General features: G+C 36.9%; 1 protein-coding gene across 9 annotated transcripts in view; it reads left to right on the top strand.

Moving 5' to 3' along the window:
- NEBL (nebulette) overlaps nt 1-20,194 on the top strand; it is a 180,079-nt gene that overhangs the window by 45,919 nt on the left and 113,966 nt on the right. For 2 of the 9 annotated variants that reach the window (XM_063781457.1, XM_063781456.1), the window contains 2 exons: nt 14,893-14,965; nt 17,314-17,385. In XM_063781457.1, coding sequence (XP_063637527.1) covers nt 14,933-14,965; nt 17,314-17,385 — 105 coding nt within the window. In that variant the 5' untranslated portion in view covers nt 14,893-14,932. Of the gene's footprint in view, nt 1-14,892; nt 14,966-16,844; nt 17,219-17,313; nt 17,386-20,194 lie in introns of those variants that run through there. The other 7 variants (XM_063781459.1, XM_054660807.2, XM_063781458.1 and 4 more) reach the window with 6 other exon arrangements.

The raw sequence follows: 20,194 nt of genomic DNA, 5'->3' as shown, positions 1-20,194 counted from the left end.
GTTGAATAATAGCGACCCACCCGAGTTTACCCAGCATTTAGCTCCAGCACTTACTGACATCTAATTATCCACAGCTAAATGTCTCTTAGTTCAAACTCGCTAAACACATTCTCATTGGTCACCAAATGACCAGTGTGTTTCCTCTCCTCAAGTGCAGTGTGTGCTTTTGGTCTGATGAGCTGTGGGTGGATAATCAGGGTATGTGATTGATTCGTAGTCTGTGCAGAGGAGGTTGAACCTGAGTGTAGTTTGCACTGGTGAATTTATTGACATGTCTGCTATAGCTCTATTGATGAGTCTATCCTATTTTCAAGAATGACCATTTCCAAAATATGTATATTGGTATTGAGCACAAAAAAGGCTAACAGCCTGAAAAAGAAAACTCCAGTTTTTGAACATAAATGGCTCCAGTACATGAGCATAAATATTCATTGTCTCATATATATGATTGTATAAACAAATACTATAAGATCATATTCATTCAACAACCTACTACAGGCAAATAGTATTTAACCCAAGAATGCAGGGTGATTCAATACTGGGAAATCTATTAATATAATAAAATTAATATGCTATTGATATTGATCGAAAAGTCAAATATACCATCTGATGCTGGAAAAGCAGCTGATAAAATTGAACAATTCGTGATACGATATTTCGTACACTTGGTTTTTGTACTTTTTTGCTATTTCCAGTAAACTGAACATTTTTTCATTTTTATAACCAGACAATATATCAAAGATGTTTAAAGCCTCTTAATGCAGATAATAAATATTTTTATATTCCAAGTTCCTAATTCACGTAACGATCTCTTAATAAGTACTTTTAATGAAGCATTCCATTAAAGTGGTCTGGTTTTTGAGAATTATTAAGAAACAGAATAGAGTTTTTCTTTGTCCCACAGGAGACCTTGTTTCAGGAGTGTACCTTTTCTGATGTTCAATGTGAAGGATTGGCAGTACCTTTTAGGAATGAATAATTGCTTTTCTTCAGCTGGTGCCTTTCAAAATTGTTCTCTTCACTTACTCTAGGAATTGCCTGTGGCTCTCTGAACTCTGACTCCCTTCTCTAAGCTGAGTCAATGCTTTAATCATGACCTTTGTGCAGCTCTCACTGATGGCTGATCCTCCTCCTGGATGTTCTATTTCAGACTCAGTATGTTCCTCCCTAAGCCTATTTCACCCTCTGTTCAAAACAATTTACAGCAGGGCATGGTGGCTCATGCCTGTAATATGAGTACTTTGGGAGGCTGAGACAGGAGGATCATTTGAGGCCAGGAGCTTGAAACCAGACTGGGCAACATAGTGAGACCCTGTGTCTACCAAAAACCTTAAAGCCTGGGTAACAGAGAGAGACTCTGTCTAAAAAAAGAAAAAAAAAGAATTGGCATACTATGGCCCCCATGAGGAACAAGTTCAGCATGGCATAGGGAAAGTGAAGGAGTAAAGATTGAAGGAAAGGCAGAATGGAGACAGCTTCAAATGTCAAGCCAACAACTGCGTATATAATTCATTCAGAAATCTCAAGTCACAACGTTTTAACCAGGAGAGTGACATACAAATCCAATACAGAAAGAGTAATCTAGGTGCAACGTAAGTAGGAAATGCTGAAATGAGAGGAACAAGATATCAGAGGACGTCTGCAAAATGACCTAGAGGCCGGCAAGAGATAAAGACTTATACTGGATTCATGAAAGTGGTTGATAAAGATTTGAGAGATATTAAAAATGTAAACAGAGCAACAGATAACATGTGAAGAATGAGAAAAGAAAGCTTGTGTTGAGATACTATAAGTTGTTTTTGTTTGTTTGTTTTTAAAGACAGGGTCTCATTCAGTCACCCAGGCTGGAGTGCAGTGGCACAAGTGCAGTTGAGCGCATTGCAGCCTGAACTCCTAGGCTCAAGTGATCCTCCCACTTCGGCCTCCTGGAGTAGCTAGGACTACAGGCACACACCACCACACCCAGCTAATGCATTTTTATTTCAAACATAGCAATGCCATTGACTTGCTTTTCTTGCAGGCCACATCTGTGAGCATTCCTCTGAGACATGGTAATACAACGGAAACTATAAAACAGAAGCAATATAAAAAATAGTTGTGTTGCTTATCTAGTTTATTTTTAAAAGTAATTTTCATGTTTTTACATTTACATTCATATTTGCAGAAAAACTAAAATAGTGTTAGTGTGAAGAATAAGAAAAGTTATTATAACCGTAAGAGGGAGAATGTTAATTAAATTGGGAGATAAAGGTGGTGTTTAAGATAATAATTTATTTCCCCATTTGCGATGTCACGAAAACTTATTTTTCTTATATTGAGTCAAACTGCCAAGAAATTTTTGCAACAGATTGAATGCTATGATAAATATCTGCTTTTTAGAGCCTTTGACGGTGTTGTTGCTTGAAAAGCAAGCTTGAACTCCTCATGAGATCATTGTGGAGATAAATGCTTAAAAGCTTTTCAAAGTCATACTCTTGGCTCTATCAGAATTTAATTTCCCACTGATGATGTTTATATCGATTTTGGAACACATAGTCTTGAATACACTAAGGATAGCTACATCACTGATGATTTCCCATGCCTTGGGAATACGTCCCTATTTTATGTACATATAAAATCCACTTATACTTTCTTATTTATATGTACTTGAGTTAAATGCTCTAGTTTTAAAACTAGACTATAAGAATGTCCTTGTAGTTGTTTGAAGACTATGGTTTTATAACAGTTAAAAATATTTTGATGTGTATGGTAATAGGTTTTATAAATGTCCTATACTTTATTGGCCATTCAAGCATACCTGGTTAGTTTCTGAAATGTAATCATAATACAAAGAGAGTTTTAAAATGTGGGTTTCAGCCATTTTCACAGTGTTGAATGCTCACAACGGGTATATACATTTCACTGTGTTGAATGCTCACAACAGGTGTATACACCAACATAGAAGATCTTATTCTAAGTTTGTTCATGCTACCTTTGAACTTCAGTTTGGGGATCCTGATAGAATTTACTTTCCAGAGAGTTTATGAGTGTTTTATGAGATAAGATGTGTAAAGGACTTACTGCAGTGCTTACTCTTTGCTTACTCTTTATATTTTGTTTTTATTTTTTGAGACAGGATCTTGTTTTGTTGCCCAGGCTGGAGTGCAGTGACACAATTACAGCTCACTGCAGCCTCCACCTCCCAGGCTCAAGCAATCCTCCCACTTCAGCCTCCCGAGCAGCTGGAACTACAAGCTCACAACACTACAGCCAGTTAGTTTTTCTATTTTAGAGACAGGGTCTTGCTGTGTTGCCCAGGCTGTGCTTGAACTCCTAGACTCAAGCCATCCTCCCACTCTGACCTCCCAAAGTGCTGGGATTACAGGCATGAACCACCATGCCTGGCCAGTGCCTACTCTTTAGCATAGGTTACTTCTATCCACCTTTGGCCAAAAAAAAAAAAAAAAACAACAAAAAACACCAAACAAAAAAAGTGGTTTGACAAAGGAATTTGTTAATAGATGAGGTTTTTGTTTTTGAATTCCTTGTACCCTGGTGATTAGTAGATAGGTAGATAAATTTGGTAATCACACAATCTTAGAACTAGGAAGATCGGTCTAATTTTTTACAGTGTAGGGATTTTGAAGTTAGGTCTTTGGACTCCTTCTGTGTTGCATGCTTTCCACTGCCCACCCCAAATGTGGCCCTTCCAATGCTTGCTCCTTTTCAAACAGTGTCTCTCTGACCATGGTTCATGCAGTGAGGGTTTAGCTGCCTTCACATCTCTTCTGTCCTTAGTCATCCTTGTCTGATCAGTTGTAGTGTTTCTGCCAGGCCAAAAAACAGAATACAGTTCTGCCATCAGTCATTGTGGACTACAAGCTCATGACATCTGATGCATGTGTTTTAACTTTTCGGTATAACATAAGGAACTTAAGTGGAAGCTACATGATTAAATAGCTCATGAGTTAGTTATAATCTTTGTCAAATCATGGCAGATAAATACTATAAAGAATTGTCAGAGCCATGATAACATATATAAAAGAAATACTGCTTTTGTATGAACCTTGAGCTGAAAATGACTATTTTGCTTAACTATAAAAAGAAATACTGCTTTTGTATGAACCTTGAGCTGAAAATGACAATTTTGCTTAACTATATAGATAATTTTTTAAAAAGTATGTCCTCAATCCATTTCTTGTAAATCTATCCATCTGAAAAGCACAGAGAAGCTGCTTTAAGACTTTCCATGACAAACTGCCCCAAAAATTCAACTTTTTAAAGTACAGTCCTATCCTGAGAATCTTTTTTATGTCAAAATTTTTACCTAAGTGTAAAGTTTGCTGAAAAGGGGACATTTTTGCTGACACACAGTGAAATACAAAGGACATATTTATTCACTATTTTAATTAAGCTTTGATACTAGACAAGTATTATAATTCTATAAAACCTTTTTTTTTTCCCTGCAGATATATCACTATATGTGCTTTGGATCAGGGCTGTACTAGGTTCCTTATTTTAAGACTTAAAGCCATTGTATAAATTGTTTCCTCTGACAATTCTGTATTTCTTTTATATATATTATTGTTCCAATATTTTGTGGTGAATTTCTCCTAATACTCTATCCCAATTGAGAGAATTGTTGAGTTATTCTGTAAATTATCTTCATTAGCTTTTTGCAAATCAGAGACTGCATAGTATAAAAGTCACTACTATAATACTATTTTCAATTAGCATTTACTATATTCTGAATTTTTATGTATTAGATCCTACTTAAAGACAATTTTAAGTTTTAATCCTTTTCAGTGTGAAGACAGCTATGTAGAAAAGGCAGGCTCTATTTGGGTACAAGAAAATCTGCCTCTTAAAAGTATTTTCCATTTCATTTGCTTCATTTATGTGTACAATATCTTAGAGGCATCTAAATTATTAAGAGTGCCACCCAGAAAGACAAACATTGCACGTTCTCACTTATTTATAGAATCTAAAAATCAAAACAATTGAGCTCATGGACATAGAGAGTAGAAGGATGGTTACCAGAGACTGGGAAGGGTAGTGGGGGTGGTGGTGGGGAGGTAGGAACTGTTAAAGGGTAAAAAAAAAAAAAATAGAATGAACGAAACCTACTATTTGATAGCAACAGGGTGACTGTCAATAATAACTTAATTGTATATTTTAAAATAATGCAAAGACTGTAGTTGGATTGTTTGTAACTCAAAGGATAAATGCTTGAGGGGATGGATACCCCATTCTCCATGGTGTGATTATTATGCATTGTATGCCTGGATCAAAACATTTCATGTACCTCATAAATATATATACCTACTGTGTACCCAAAAAATTAAAAATTAAAAAAGAAGAGTGCCACAAACACAAATTTTATGATCTCAGTGTCTGGTGATCAGTACAAAAAGTGTAGCACAAATAAGTTTGAAATCTTACCATTTAGAATGAGTACATCAACATACAGGTAAGGAACAGAATAGCAGCAGGGCATAACTGTATACCTTGAAATGCCCATTTAAAAATGTGGAAGATTAGCCTCAGGTTGATTGGCATTTCTTGGTCCATTTAACATTAGATATAGGCTTTTGTTGTTACTCACAGTGCTGTGTGGCGCTGGCTCCTATCAGCTTACCAGAGCAGTGTGTGTTCATCTCTTCCCGACTCCATGATTATGCTGCAGAGCAGAGATTTTGTTTTTTAATTAAAAATTTATTTCTTAATTAAAAAATATAAACCCTGAGAGAGTTGACTGTTAAACATTTGCCAGCTCACTACTGCTCATAAATGTGCCATTTAATGAATGAAAAGCAGGAAAAGTTCCTCAAATTAGGTTCCTGCTAGATCAAGGATCCTCATAATGCTTTCATTATTGCCTGCCTTTCCTGTTGCTTCTAACGCCCATGGGGGCTTGTTTTCACTGATCACAGGGACCAGATTGTCTCCATACCACAAGGACTACTCTTCCTTTATATAAGCATCCGTAATGACAATTCCTTTGAAGTTGGAAATTGAAGGAGATGAGAGAAAGTAATATCACTACCAGAAAGAAATAAAAAGCATCCATCCATTCAATGTTCTACTGCCCTATGGTCTAGTAGGTTTGGAAGTAGTAAGTAGTAAGATCTAGGTATGAATCTCTTACTGTGAGAACTTGGGCAAGTTATCAGTCTGAATCCTAGTGACCTCCTCTGTGAAATTGGTGTCGGAAGATCACATGGGATACTGTATATAAAGCTCACTAGCACAGTGCTTGGCATGCAGTGATCATCCTTTGGTACCTTTTCTCGGTACCTGGTATAGGTCAGTGGAGAGTTCAAGAACTTCGAAGACTTCATGGCTGCCTCCCATCATTTTTATATGGAGTTCCTCTTTCCCCAAAAATGTCAGCATAGCTTGGATGAGGTATAACACAAATAAAATTTAAGACCTTGAATATCATTCTGCATAACAGTATTTTTAGATTCGAAGCACTTCATTGCATTTGGATATTATTCAAGATTCCAGCAGTTTTAAAGTACCAATTGTGCTGGCTCTGTCAGGGCAAGAGGTGAATTTGCTGGGAGCAGAAATCAGAAATACTGTGTTTTTCCTCACTGATGAAGATCTTTTCTGTTGAACACTTGAAAATTTTAAAGTTTCTTTTGAAATAGGAAAATCTCGTTTCAGTGAAACTTAGATTCTTTTCATGAGATACCAACCTCTTTATTAAAAATCTCATATACTTCCTGGTGACATTACTTCACAATATTGTTTAAAAGGACTTACCTAGCCAACGTGATGAACGAATGGTTTGCTTAAATTCGGTTATCTGAGTTAAAAATGGGAGTATCGATGGAGGATATTTCACTATTTGGACTTTTTGCTATTTAGATAGAGAATTATAGAATGTTTATTATTCAGTCATATAATTATTTATTAGAAAGAAAATTAAAGGGTGAATATCCTGAAAACTAGTGGGACTTTACATCATTTCATTAATGAAACAAGATAGCATTTTGAAAATACACCTTTGGTAAACTTAATTAAAACATAATTTTAAAAATTAATTCATTTTTTATAATAAAAATTTAAACCCTTAATAAAATACATTTCCACACTGAAGACTTATTTAGACAGGTCTGTAAATTAAAATCAGATTGTAGATTTTATTGCTTGTTTATTAAGACCCTGAGATCATTATCTTAAATGTAATTTTAAATGTTTTTTTCATGCTTAAGGTATATATGATCAAATGGAAAAATAGCTAATTATTTCCAGTCTTATAGCATTACTGTAGAGCTATACTGTCCAACATGGTCACCCCTATCTACATCTGACCGTTGAACACTTAAAATGTGGCTAGTTGGAATTGAGTTGTGCTGTAACTGTGAAGTTCAAATACACAGGATTTTAAAGACTTAGTAGGAAAAAATATAAAACGTCTTATTGTAGTGCATAGTATGAAGTAGATACTCATAGATATTTCATAAATGAATGTATGATTGAAATAGGAGAGAAAGTTAGAGATTTTTGTTGGTTTTGTTCGTTGACTGGAGAGATTAACATGAGGCCTGGCCCGTAGAATGCACACAAGAAACATTTGTGAACTTATTAACAAGTAAAATTTGTTGAATTATATTTGTTATAATTCATTCATGTCCATCTTCATTCATTCGTTTAACAAATGAGTGAATAAATGAATGAACATAGACACACCCACACCCCCAACACACACCCTCACACAAATAATAGAGAAGATACAGTCCTCAGAGAGAAATCACCCCAATATATGTTAAACTAGTTCTCACTCTTCAGAAAATACCAGTTATTTTAAAGCATCATTAACTTCATAGCTGTTTTAATGATATATTTACTTTAATTATAATTTTATTTTAATATTGTCTTATAGTTTAAGTTAAACATGGAAAAGCTCCATGGAAATAATTGGAATAAGCCTCATAAATTAGTGTTTTAAAAGTGCCAAACTTCTGAACATCAGTAGTATTGTTTTCCCTGGCTTAAAGTGGGATGAAATCATGATTTCAGGAAGAAGGATTCCTCAGTGAACATAGGTGTTAGTAACTTGATGCTTAAGGTTTGAGAAGGAACATTGACATCACTTGTTTAGTAAATAATAGAAAAAAGAGGTGCATTTTAATAATAAAGCTGTGATTATAGAAATGTAAAAGTGTGAAATTTATAAACACATTTAACATAAATTTTATTTCAGGGTCTACATAATACAAATGAATTTCCCTTAAATATTTTTCTTCTAAAGATTCATAAATCTGGAAACACTTTCTTCACTAAGAATTTTCATAAAGTCCACATACACAAAGAGTATTCTGAAGGGCAAACAATAACCTGAAGAAGGAAAAATTATGTTCAAGGCACATAAAGGGAATAGAGAAGCTGTGGTAGTACTGCTTCCACAGTTAATTGACTAGGAATTGTTATATCTGCAAAGGGTTCATGGTTCAAACTGACTTCAGCTTTTTGTGTTAGGATAAGTGATTTCTATACATTTCCTTCATGTAGCTCTCCCCTGACATCCTGGAGGCTGAAGGGTCCTCAGCTCCTCTCCTTCCCTCGTCTCTGTCCTATTGTATTGCTCCAGTGACATAGAACTTTTGGTTCTTTCAACTCTTGTCTCTGGGTCTTTGCAAATGCTCTTTGGATGCCTTATCATCATTTTGACTAATTCCATTTTCAGTATCCTTTTCTAGGGGAGATCTGGTCATTTATTGGTGACATGGTTTGGCTCTGTGTCCCCACCCAAATCTCAGCTCCAATTGTAATCCCCATGTGTTGAGGGAAGGAGGTGATTGGATCATGGGGGCAGTTTCCCGCATGCTGCTGTTGTGACAGTGAGTGAGTTCTCATGAGATCTGATGGTTTTATAAGGCAGTTTTCCCTGCTCTTGCTGGCTCTCTCTTGCCTGCCACCATGTAAGAAGTGCCTGCTTCCCCTTCTGCCATGATTGTATGTTTCCTGAGGCCTCCCCAGCCATGCAAAACTGTGAGTCAATTAAACCTCTTTTATTTATAAATTACCCAGTCTCGGGTATGTTTTTATAGCAATGTGAAAATGGGCTAATACACTTGGTTTCTGCTAAATCTTCTTGCTATGGGCTTATATAAATCTCCTATTCCCTTTTAGGAGCACTATATTACACTTTCTCCAAAAAGTGCCAAATCATCTAGTTTTGCATGTGTTTGTGTAAGTTATAGTTCTAATGGTTGTTTGCAATATGCTCTACAACCCCCAAAACCCTTTCCTTTGTTTCCTTGAATGTAAAAACTTCTTCATTATTTCCCCATTTTAATGTGTGATATTTTTCCTCCTAGAAACATGACAAAAACAGCTTTTCTCCATAAATTACTAGGAAACTATTTACATTGCTGTGTTTTCATAAAATTCATAAATCACATAAACAGGACATGTTACGAATTAATTGGTAGATCATCTATCTCTGAATGGGTTAAAGAATTGCCAAGAGTGATCAAGCCTGCTCTCTTTCTGGCTCTTGATACGGTGTTGACAGCCAAGCAAAGAGCTTCTTCAATAAATCCACTCTCATATTCAAGTTTTTCCAGATGTGAGAAGTAATTAAGTCATTGCATTTACTGAAGCCTTTTATGCTTTTCAAGCAAGAACTTGCGGCTGTGGTGAGTTAACTCTGCTTGTTACATGTGTGTGTGTTGCATGTGTGAATGTACATATGTACAAGCACACATGTGACATTTGCCAGTAGTCAAATGAGATCCCACCTGAAAATAAAACAAAACCAAAAGCTGATATCAATAAATGCTAGAAATTTTTACAGCTAAATTTCACAATTGAGAGGTGGGCTTTCTCCAGTAATGCCTTTTTTCTTTCTATTTTTCCTGAATGTTAAAGAAATGAGGATAATCAAATCACTTGCATCATTAAAGAATTTTTTAAATGGTAAAGTCATGACTCTCATAAAACATAAACACGTTTCAAAGATTTTTAACTCATTAATAAGTGAGGGTACCCATAAGACCTTACAGTTGGTTCAAAGGTGATTCTGAAGAACCACATATAAATGCATAGTAAGGAATGCTGAAATGCATTTACAAATAGGTGCAAAAAGGGTCTGTCTCATGGACGGTACTCAATTGCCTTCCCAAGAACACAGCTGCAGTAATGCTCCCTTATCTACGGTTTTCCTTTCTGAGGTTTCAGTTACTAAGGTCTGGAAATAGGTCAGTACAGCAGAAGATACTTTGAGAGAGAAAGAGAACACATGCACATAACTTTTATTATAGCATTTTGTTATAATTATTCTATTTTATTACTAGTTGTTCTCTTGCTATGACATCTTAAAATTTATTTTTATTTCGATGGTTTTTGGGGGTACAAGTGGTTTTTGGTTATATGGATGAATTTTATCGTGTTGATGTCTGAGATTTTAGTGCACTTGTCACTTGAGTAGTGTAATTGTTCCCAATCCGTAGATTTTAATCCCTTACCCTTCTCCCTTCTGAGTCTCCATTGGCCGTTACAGTACTCTATGTGCCTTTGCATACCCATAGCTTAGCTGCCACTTATGAGTGACAGACAACATGCAGTATTTGGTTTTTCATTCCTGAGTTACTTCACTTAGAATAATGGCCTCCATCTCCATCCCAGTTGCTACAAAATACGTTATTTTGTTCTTTTTCTGGCTGAGTTGTATTCCGTGGTGTATGCATACCACATTTTCTTTATCCAGTTATTGGTTGATGTCCAGTGAGTCTGGTTCCGTATCCTTGCCATTGTGAATTGTGCTGTGAGAAACATAACACATGCAGATGTCTTTTTGATATAAGGACTTCTTTTCTTTTGGGTAGATACCCAGTAGTGGGATTGCTGAATCCTATGGTAGCTCTACTTTTAGTTCTTTAAAAAACCTTCATATTGTCTCCCGTAGAGGTTGTACTCATTTACATTCCCACCAGCAGTGTATAAGTGTTCCCTTTTCACCACATCCACACCAATATCTATTGTTTTTTGACTTTTTAGTAATAGCCATTCTGACCAGGGTAAGGCCGTATCTTATTGTGGTTTTAGTTTGCATTTATCTGATGATTAGGGATATTGAGCATTTTTTTCATATGTTAGCCATTTGTATATCTTCTTTTGAGAAATGTCTTTTCATGTCATTACTATCCTAATTTATAAATTAAACTTTATCATAGGTATGTATGTATAGGAAAAACATAATATGTATAGAGTTTGATACTATCTGCACTTTCAGGCTTCTATTGGGGGGCTTGGAACACATCCTCTATGGATAAGGTCTGGGGGCTACTATAATTTGCATTTCTATGGATAAGAATCATTCTCATTCTTATCAGTTTTCAACAGTTTATGGAATCGTGAAGTAGTTCAAAGATAATGAAAGAGCAGTATAGTCCTGAAGGGAACACTCAGTAATTTGTTTTCTATGTGCCCATTTCAAAGTCTTTCACAATTATTCCTGACACATCTCACATAAAACTCTAGGAAAGGGACACTTTGTGGGAGTCAAGCTGTTTGATCCTGCCTGACCCTTTGGTTCTGGGTATAAGCCACATACAGACCAAGAAGAGCTTAGGTTTCTTCCTCTTGGTGGTGAAGATTGCGGGAGTGATCATGGTATTAGCTTAATTGCTATGAAAACTGAACTAATGTCTCAAGCTGTAAATGAAACCAAAGTCTTTCAGCTCAATGGGTGCTATGTTAATGTAGACATTGAGAATACTTTCCTGCCTCCTCTATAAGCAGAGTACATCGTTTTAATTTGGGCTTCCCCACCACACCCAACCTGGAAATTGTTGTGCCCCATACTATTTCCAGTTTCTTGTTTTTCACTTCCTCCAACATCCATCTAACTATGTAGCTCTCATTTGTGAGTGGGATCTACATCTGTGAAAAGGGGAATATAAATATGGAATATACCTTATTAAATTTTTTTTTTTTGAGACAGAGTCTTGCTCTGTTGCCCAGGCTGGAGTGCAGTGGTGCGATCTTGGCTCACTGCAAGCTCTGCCTCCCAGGTTCACGCCATTCTCCTGCCTCAGCCTCCCGAGTAGCTGGGACTACAGGCGCCCGCCACCATGCCCAGCTAATTTTCTGTATTTTGTTTAGTAGAGACGGGGTTTCACAGTGTTAGCCAGGATGATCTCGATCTCCTGACCTCATGATCCGCCTGTCTCGGTCTCCCAAAGTGCTGGGATTACAAGCGTGAGCCACCGCGCCCGGCCACCTTATTAAATGTTAATAGCATACTTGGTCATGGTGACACATGTTTAGGTTGCTTTGTGTTCTTTCGATTTCTGATTAATAAAGAGTAATGAAATAGCTATTAAAAAGGAGAAAATATGTTCATGAATTCTAAATTGTAAAAGTTGATTGGACCAATATTAAGCAAAACTCTTCTCTTTTATAAAGGAGACAAATTGTCCTAGAGTGCTTACATTTCTTCTTTCAAGAAATGATTTATCTTGCCTCGTCCATTAGTAAAGTTCTGTTCTGGGAAGATACCAGTTACTGAGTAAATAGGTGAGGCAAAGATGGAATGACTAGGGATTCAACTGAGAAGCAGGAACCTTCCGGAAGACAGTCATCAAAACAAAAACCAGGCAACAAAAAATGAGTGTGAAAAAACCATCATGGCAGGGAAACAAATCAGGCAAACAAATTCTTCTTTCACCTAACCATTTGGAATGAATATTTTATAATAAGAAATGTTGAATTCATTTTTAAAATAAAAGAAAAGCAGTTTATCTCTGTACTTCCCCTCCCACTCAGAACTGAATTTGGATCTGTTTTAATTGTTTATTATAAATTTTTATTTTTAAATCATGTATCACCATGCTGAGGAAAAGCACATGTTCTATCATTATGAAAAAAAGGAGAAAAAAGTGAAATAAGTGTGAAACATTAGTCAAAAACCAAGAAAGTCTTGTCATAGGCGACCTCAAGGAAGGTGAAGACAGTTGTGCACTGCATGACTCAAGATGGTGGCACAGATACGTTCCCTTGGCCACGGCTGTGTCTCCGAGACTTGAATTACCCACCTGACAGTTGCTAAGGAAATACATTTGCTTACGTGTAAACATCAAACTATCAAAAGATCAGAAGACTTCTGAATTATAAATAAGCAAGTGAGCTCTTATCTTTAAGCTGTCTAGTTGCAGAAGGCCCTTCTTGACTTTAAAAGGATATTAATGGCACAGAGAATGAGAAGACCTTTTCATGCCAAATGTTTTTCACATCACTGTGTACCTTTATTGGTGGTTGAAAAAAAGCTTGTGTTTGTGAGGGGCTCCACTATTTTTAAGGTGCTTTTTCTTTTTATTTTTTTTAAGAGGGAGTCTCGCTCTGTCACCCAGCCTGGAGTGCAGTGGCGCGATCTTGGCTCACTGCAACCTCCGCCTCCAGGGTCAAGTGATTCTCCTGCCTCGGCCTCCTGAGTAGCTGAGATTACAGGTGTGTGCCACCGTGCCCGGCTAATTTTTTTCTTTTTTTTTTTTTTTTTTGGGACGGAGTCTCACTCTGTCACCTAGGCTGGAGTGCAGTGGCAGGATCTCGGCTCACTGCAACCTACGCCTCCCAAGTTCAAGCGATTCTCCTGTCTCAGCCTCCCTAGTAGCTGGGATTACAGGCGTAATCCCATCTACTGCCATCACACCCGGCTAATTTTTTTTTTTTTTTTTTTTTGTATTTTAGTAGAGATAGGGTTTCACCATGTTGCCCAGGCTGGTCTCGAACTCCTGACCTCAAGCAATCCACCTGCCTTGGCCTCCCGAAGTGCTAGGATTACAGGCGTGAACCACCGCACCCAGCCCACGCCCGGCTAATTTTTCTATTTTTACTAGAGACGGGGTTTGACCATGTTGGTCAGGCTGGTCTCGAACTCCTGACCTTGTGATCTGCCTGCCTCAGCCTCCCAAAGTGCTGGGATTACAGGCGTGTGCCACTGCGCACCCAGCCAGTGCTTTCTTTTTATTAACTTCTGTCAACTCAGTTTTTCTGTTTAACTATGAAGAATTAGAGGTAGTGAGGGGTTGAATAATTTGCCCTAGAGGACATGGCAGAGCCAGACCTGGACTTTGAGAGTTTAGCCATAAGTGATGTATCTTGGTCTAATTCTGTATCAAGGCATGCGTAGAGTACTAAAGTAGAAAAGTAAACAACATAAAAGAAGTGCCCAATAAGTAAAAGCTATGAGCAGCTACAGAGATTTTGCCTTTTGGAGCAACCCAAGGTGAAAATATCTATTAAAATACATTAAGCTTGGTTTTTGGAAAAGTCGATAGGGGATTTTGAAACATGATAGCTGTCCATGAGGAACACTTTCTTCATATTCTCCATGTCATATTTTAGAGCTATTGACAAGAAAACTTTGCTGTGATGAAGTGCAGGGCTTAACACTTTTTTAGAGAAAACTTTGCATGAATTTTATATTATAGGTGAAAGGAAAAAAGATGCATTCAATCAAAAGTAATGGTGTCTCTAGCTTGCCAAACAATCCATTAAAGACTTCATCCAGCAAGTCTTGAGTGATGAGTATTTTATTTCCAATTCTATCTTAGTATGAAGAATATTTTATTCACCATTCTATCTCTAACACCAAGCACAGTGCCTGGCATAACAACATTTATTTGTTGAACAAATGAACGCAGGTCTCTAGTTAGGTTCTGATCCTAGTACTTCATTGAATGGCTTTGTAAACGAGACACATAATTTTTCATAGCCTTCATTTTGTCATCTGTGAAAGAGAGGGCTTTAGGTGTATTGATTTCTTAAGGATCCCTTTGGCTTGAAATTCTGATTCTAGAATCTCAAATGGAAAATCTGTGTTCACATTGCACGTGGTGTTTGGTTTTTGTTTTCAAAAGTTTGTGCATTAAATCTCAACAGCTTATTTTCTTGCAGCACAGTGAAGAGTCCCTAAGAACATATTACGTGATGGGAAATGAGAAATAACTGCATTGCAAGCCTGATGAAGGTAATTCACCTTGGGGAATAGGCGTCACCCTGAGTAACACCAGTACTGTCTCCTCAAATATGAGCCAAAAGATGTGTCTCAGGCAGTTTTGGCAAGATTTTCTCCCTACACTCCTAGAAATTTGCAAGACAAGTTTACAGAAATTACTCCTCCCTATTTCCAAATAAAGATAATGTAATAGATCTATAGAATATTAGAATAGTCTTCTGGCCAGCAGAGGACTTGAGGGAAATAATTGGAATGCACACATTCTTTCCTTTTATGGAACAAATAAAATGTACAAGGAATGTCCTTGTGGAATCCACTACACTGGGCCAGCATGATATGGCTGTAATCTTAGAGTTGTGGTTTCCAAGTTCAGCATGCTTGAGGCAATTTCTTTTTGGTATTTTGTTGGTGAGCAGGATATGTGATACCATTAATTTAGCCTGTATCAAAAACTAGTTCAAGACCAACAGCTCCTTCTAGAACACAACATTTTAGGAGAATAGAGCAATGTTTCCCTAAGCAGTCGGTCATATTTCACAGAGGAGTGTTAGTTTTCTGGGGTAGTGGGTATAATTAAAAAAAAGATAGGTAGATAGGTAGGTAGGTAGATTAGATTAAATTGGATTAGATTTGAGGAGATAGACAGGTTTGTGTTCAGGGGAACACGAGGTTAAGCAAGCCTAAGCAGGTTTTTTGGTTGAAGGTCTTCACAGAACTTCTAGTATGTCAATATGCCTTGTAGATCTCTAAGTGGCAGGGACAGAGATTGGGGTACAGATTTCCCAAACATATTTGTTTAAGAAACCTGCTTTTCTTCCCCCAGAATCTTTTGTGGAACTTTTGCCTCATGGAACACAATTTCAGAAATAATTTATACGTGATGACTGTGTAGAATGTTTTTCTTGTCAGGATTTTCAGTTTAGGTAAGGCCAAGGCATTTTTTTTTTACAGTACATTGAAAACTAGATATGATATCAAGAGAAAAAATTATGCTTGGCTACTTAGAATGACATATTATTTTTAATAAATTTGTATTTTGTATCATCAGTGTTACTATTCAGTGTAGGGTATTTTTTATGCCCAATGCTAATGTGCTATGACTTGGTAAAATTAATTTACCCTAGGATTTACATAACCAGATTAATAAATTGTGAGTTCTAGGGAGTCTTGGAATTGCCTGAATTGACATTAAAATATTTGTTTTCAGAAATTTTTTTTAACCTTGGTTTTACGTAACCAAGGACATACACTACATTATAAATATTGTGATGGTTTATTTTTCCAAACTTTTCTGAATGTGGGGTGCCCATTGAGTAATAATGCAAATCACCAATGACTTTGTAAAAATTGACATGATGAGTAGAACTGCAGAATTCAAAGATGATGATGATGATTTTTGAAACGATGTTTCCAGAATTGTTAAATTATGTATCAACATATGTTAACTGCAACTTCTCATGTTTAATGATGTTTACAATTAATACAATACCATACTCGCCAGTATAATACTAACAGTCATAATTAACTCAGAATAGATTCTTTGAAGTGGTTCAAAGGGCTTTTCATAATAAATAAGTAGCCTCTAATCAGCTAATATAAAGTGGGTATTTTTTAGGATGTGAGAAGTACTGGTATGTCTGATAAAACATATAATTTAGGTTGACAAAATGAGTTTGAATGATCCAGATTCACTACCCCAAGTCAGGAGGAAGTCTGACATTCCAGTGAAAGCTTTATTTAGGCAGAGACAAGGAATCTTTGAGATAACAGGCTTTGGACTGTGCTATCTTGAGTGTTAGAGCTGAGTAGTTTTCCCAGAATCTCTAAGTCCTTTTTATGCTCTTTTATGAATGAATAGAATTAGTAAAAGATAAATAAATTTTTTCTTTTGGATTTCTTAACCAGTGGAAAAAATGTTGACTTTAAAAGTTCATAAAATCAAATTTTGCTTAAGAATATGTTATTTCCACTTGTGAGGCCAGCCTGGTAGACCTCTGGGATCCTTTTCTGTTCACTCACACACCACTGAGATAAGGAGTGAAGTGTGGGCTAAATAGGGCTGAGGCTTGGGCAAGGGCATTTCTGCCAGAGCACCAGAGACGTCAGCATCTCAAGGGCACTGTGGTATGGAAAAGGATGCCACATGAGTAAATTTTAAAAATATAAATATTTTAAAGGGTAAAAATGAGGGTCCCTGTATTTGAGGATGTAAAAGATGAAACTGAAGAAGAAAAGATAGGGGAAGAAGAAAATGAAGAAGACCAGGTGAGTGAGAAAACACATACTCAGACCAGCGTTTGTTCCTCTAAATTGACAATGAGAAAAATGTTCTTTCTGTTCTTTTCTTTTTTTTCAAATAGGTCTTCTATAAGCCTGTTATTGAAGACTTAAGCATGGAATTGGCCAGAAAATGCACGGAACTCATTAGCGATGTAAGTGGCTGGAGTAATTTTTGTCTTATTTTGCATTGCACCTGTGGTATTATTATGTTATAGAGGCATAGAGCTGTGGGGGAAACCTCAAAATCACCTTTTAAAACACAGTCACTTTCCAGATCATGGAACAAAGTCCTGAAATTTTAAGTGATTTCCCCAAGGTCACCTATACAGAGAATTTCTGCTAGAGCAAGTCTCCTCATTCTTAATCCAGAATCCTGTCCCTTATGAGTTTTGCTGTCACTCTGGCATGAAATCATAAGGCATTGAATTGCAGTATTTATTCCATTTGAGAACCCCCAAAGATTTAAAAATGAATAAAATGATGTAATTTGTCTTGGGAGGCCCTCTATCTAAATGAATAGTCTTTTTTTTTTTTTTTTTTTTAACATTTTGGGGCCTTCTGAGCAATCTAATGAATGGACTTGTCTTCCAGAACAGGAAAATGCATATATATATATATATATATATATATATATATATATATATATGCATATAATATTTATTTACAATTCAGGATTTGTTGATTACTGACCTGCTTGCTAAGAACCCTGATATTAGTGCAAGGATATTAGTGCAAGGGGCATTTTTGTTGTGACATTTTTTAGTAACTGGGATTGGTTGACATTACACTTTAAGGGAATCCCAGAATTATTGAATGATTGAACATATAATTTTATGTTAAATATGTAAGCTAGAATTCAAGAAGTACAAGGAAAAGTGTTGCTCACCAGGGATGAGAATTTAGATGATCCTCATTAGCGGTTCTAAGAGGATTGCTGGTCCAGAGAAAGGGTAACTCCTGTAAAGTGAATATGTGCCTGTGTCTTCATTTAGAGAGATGAGCACAATACTGGTTGTTTCTGTTGTTGATAATAAGCAAAATGATCAGAATGTTTTGCACGTTTGTTTTCTAACGGAAGTCAGTCCTGGGCAGGAGGGTAGTGGTCTGGCACATCCTCCAGAGTCAACCTGCCTGGGTTGACTCCCCGGTAACCTTGGGAAGGTTATGGAACCTGGCTGGGCTCCATCCCTCAGCTGTAACATTTATAATAAGATTAAATAATGGTAATGCATATAAATGCTGAATAAACTATCTGGAACATTGTGAGTACTCCATGAATGTTAGCTGTTATTAACTACTCTGTCTGTTACTTCCTTTTACATCCATCCAATCACAATTTAGATATGACTGGCTCTTTCTGACAAACCAGAAGGCAAGCACAAAGGATGGTGGTGGAAATCATACCCTTTCCCATATACTTGACATGTGATGTAATTACCCTTTAAATTAAGTATTTCTTTGTGCTGTTACTTAATAGTCATTTGCTATTGTATGTGAAAGTTCTCTGTAAATTGCAGTAATAATAAGTGACAATGACAACAACAACAACAATAACACTATTGGCAACAGTTAAGATTTAGTGACTGCTGTGTGCCAGGGATTGCAGCTTGCGAGGTAGGCGCTAGGCTTTTTCTCATTTTTGAAGTGAGGAGATAGAGGCACAGAGAGGTTCAGTACCTTGCCTGGGTCACACAGTTAAGCAGAGGCAGTAATATTTGAAAACAAAGGCCTCCCTCTTTACACTGCCAAGTTATCTCTCACTGTAGGTTTCCATGAAATGTTGTTCTTTGCCTTATTATTATTATGTTACTATTATTAGTAGTAATGCTACCAACTAAAACCCTGAGTTCCTAACCTCTTCCAGCTTTGATATATTTTTACTGAAGTGCAATTATAGCTGAGCTAACTTGTGTTACATAAACCATCAGGACTAAAGTGGTAACTGTAGTTAGTAGGTGATTTGGTTGGAGTTGTTTTGGGTAAGATTGTTTATCAGTGACTTTAAAACCAACATGTTGTGAGTGATGGTGGCCTTTATCATTTTGCAAAAGCTAAAGCCATACATTTCACACCCATGTAGGTAAAATTAAACAGATAGGCATACTTTCTGTTTATTACAGATTTTTGTTGCATGGTAGAGTGTACTACTTAAATTTAGGACATGATTATTCTGGCTTAATTTTTTTTTTTTTTTTTTTTTTTTTTTTTTTTTTTTTTTTTTTTTTAGACAGAGTCTCGCTCTATCGCCCAGGCTGGAGGGCAGTGGCACGATCTCGGCTCACTGCAAGCTCCGCCTCCTGGGTTCACGCCATTCTCCTGCCTCAGCCTCCCGAGTAGCCGGGACCACAGGCGCCTGCCACTAAGCCCGGCTAATTTTTTTGTATTTTTTTTTTTTTTAGTAGAGACGGGGTTTCACCGTGTTAGTCAGGATGGACTCGATCTCCTGACCTCGTGATCTGCCTGCCTCGGCCTCCCAAAGTGCTGGGATTACAGGCATGAGCCACCATGCCCGGCCTATTCTGGCTTAATTTATATCTGTATACACATTCACATTTTGCTTCCAAATAGAATTCTATACTTGCTAAGATACTTATTAAATTTTTAGATTTTTTTTCCTTTTTCTCTTCTTTTCTTTCTTTCTTTTTTTCATTCCTTCCTTCTTCTTTTTTTCTTTTTTTTGGACAGGGTCTCACTCTGTTGCCCAGGCTGGAGTTCTGTCATGTGACTGCAGCTCACTGCAGTCTCAATTTCCTGGGCTTAGGTGATTGTCCAGCCTTAGCCTTCCAAGTAGCTAGGACTACAGGTGTGTGCTACCATGCCTGGCTAATTTTCATTTTCTTTTTCGTAGAGATGGAGTCTCACTATGTTGCCCAGGCTGGTCTCAAACTCTTGGCTTCAAGTGATTCTCCTGCATCGTTCTCCCAGAGTGCTGGGATTACAGGTGTAAGCCACCGGGCTGGC

Source organism: Pan troglodytes, chromosome 8, assembly GCF_028858775.2.
Source record: "Pan troglodytes isolate AG18354 chromosome 8, NHGRI_mPanTro3-v2.0_pri, whole genome shotgun sequence".
NCBI lineage: Eukaryota > Metazoa > Chordata > Mammalia > Primates > Hominidae > Pan > Pan troglodytes.
The sequence above is the reverse complement of the archived record's forward strand: the minus strand, read 5'-3'. Positions and strand labels throughout refer to the sequence as shown.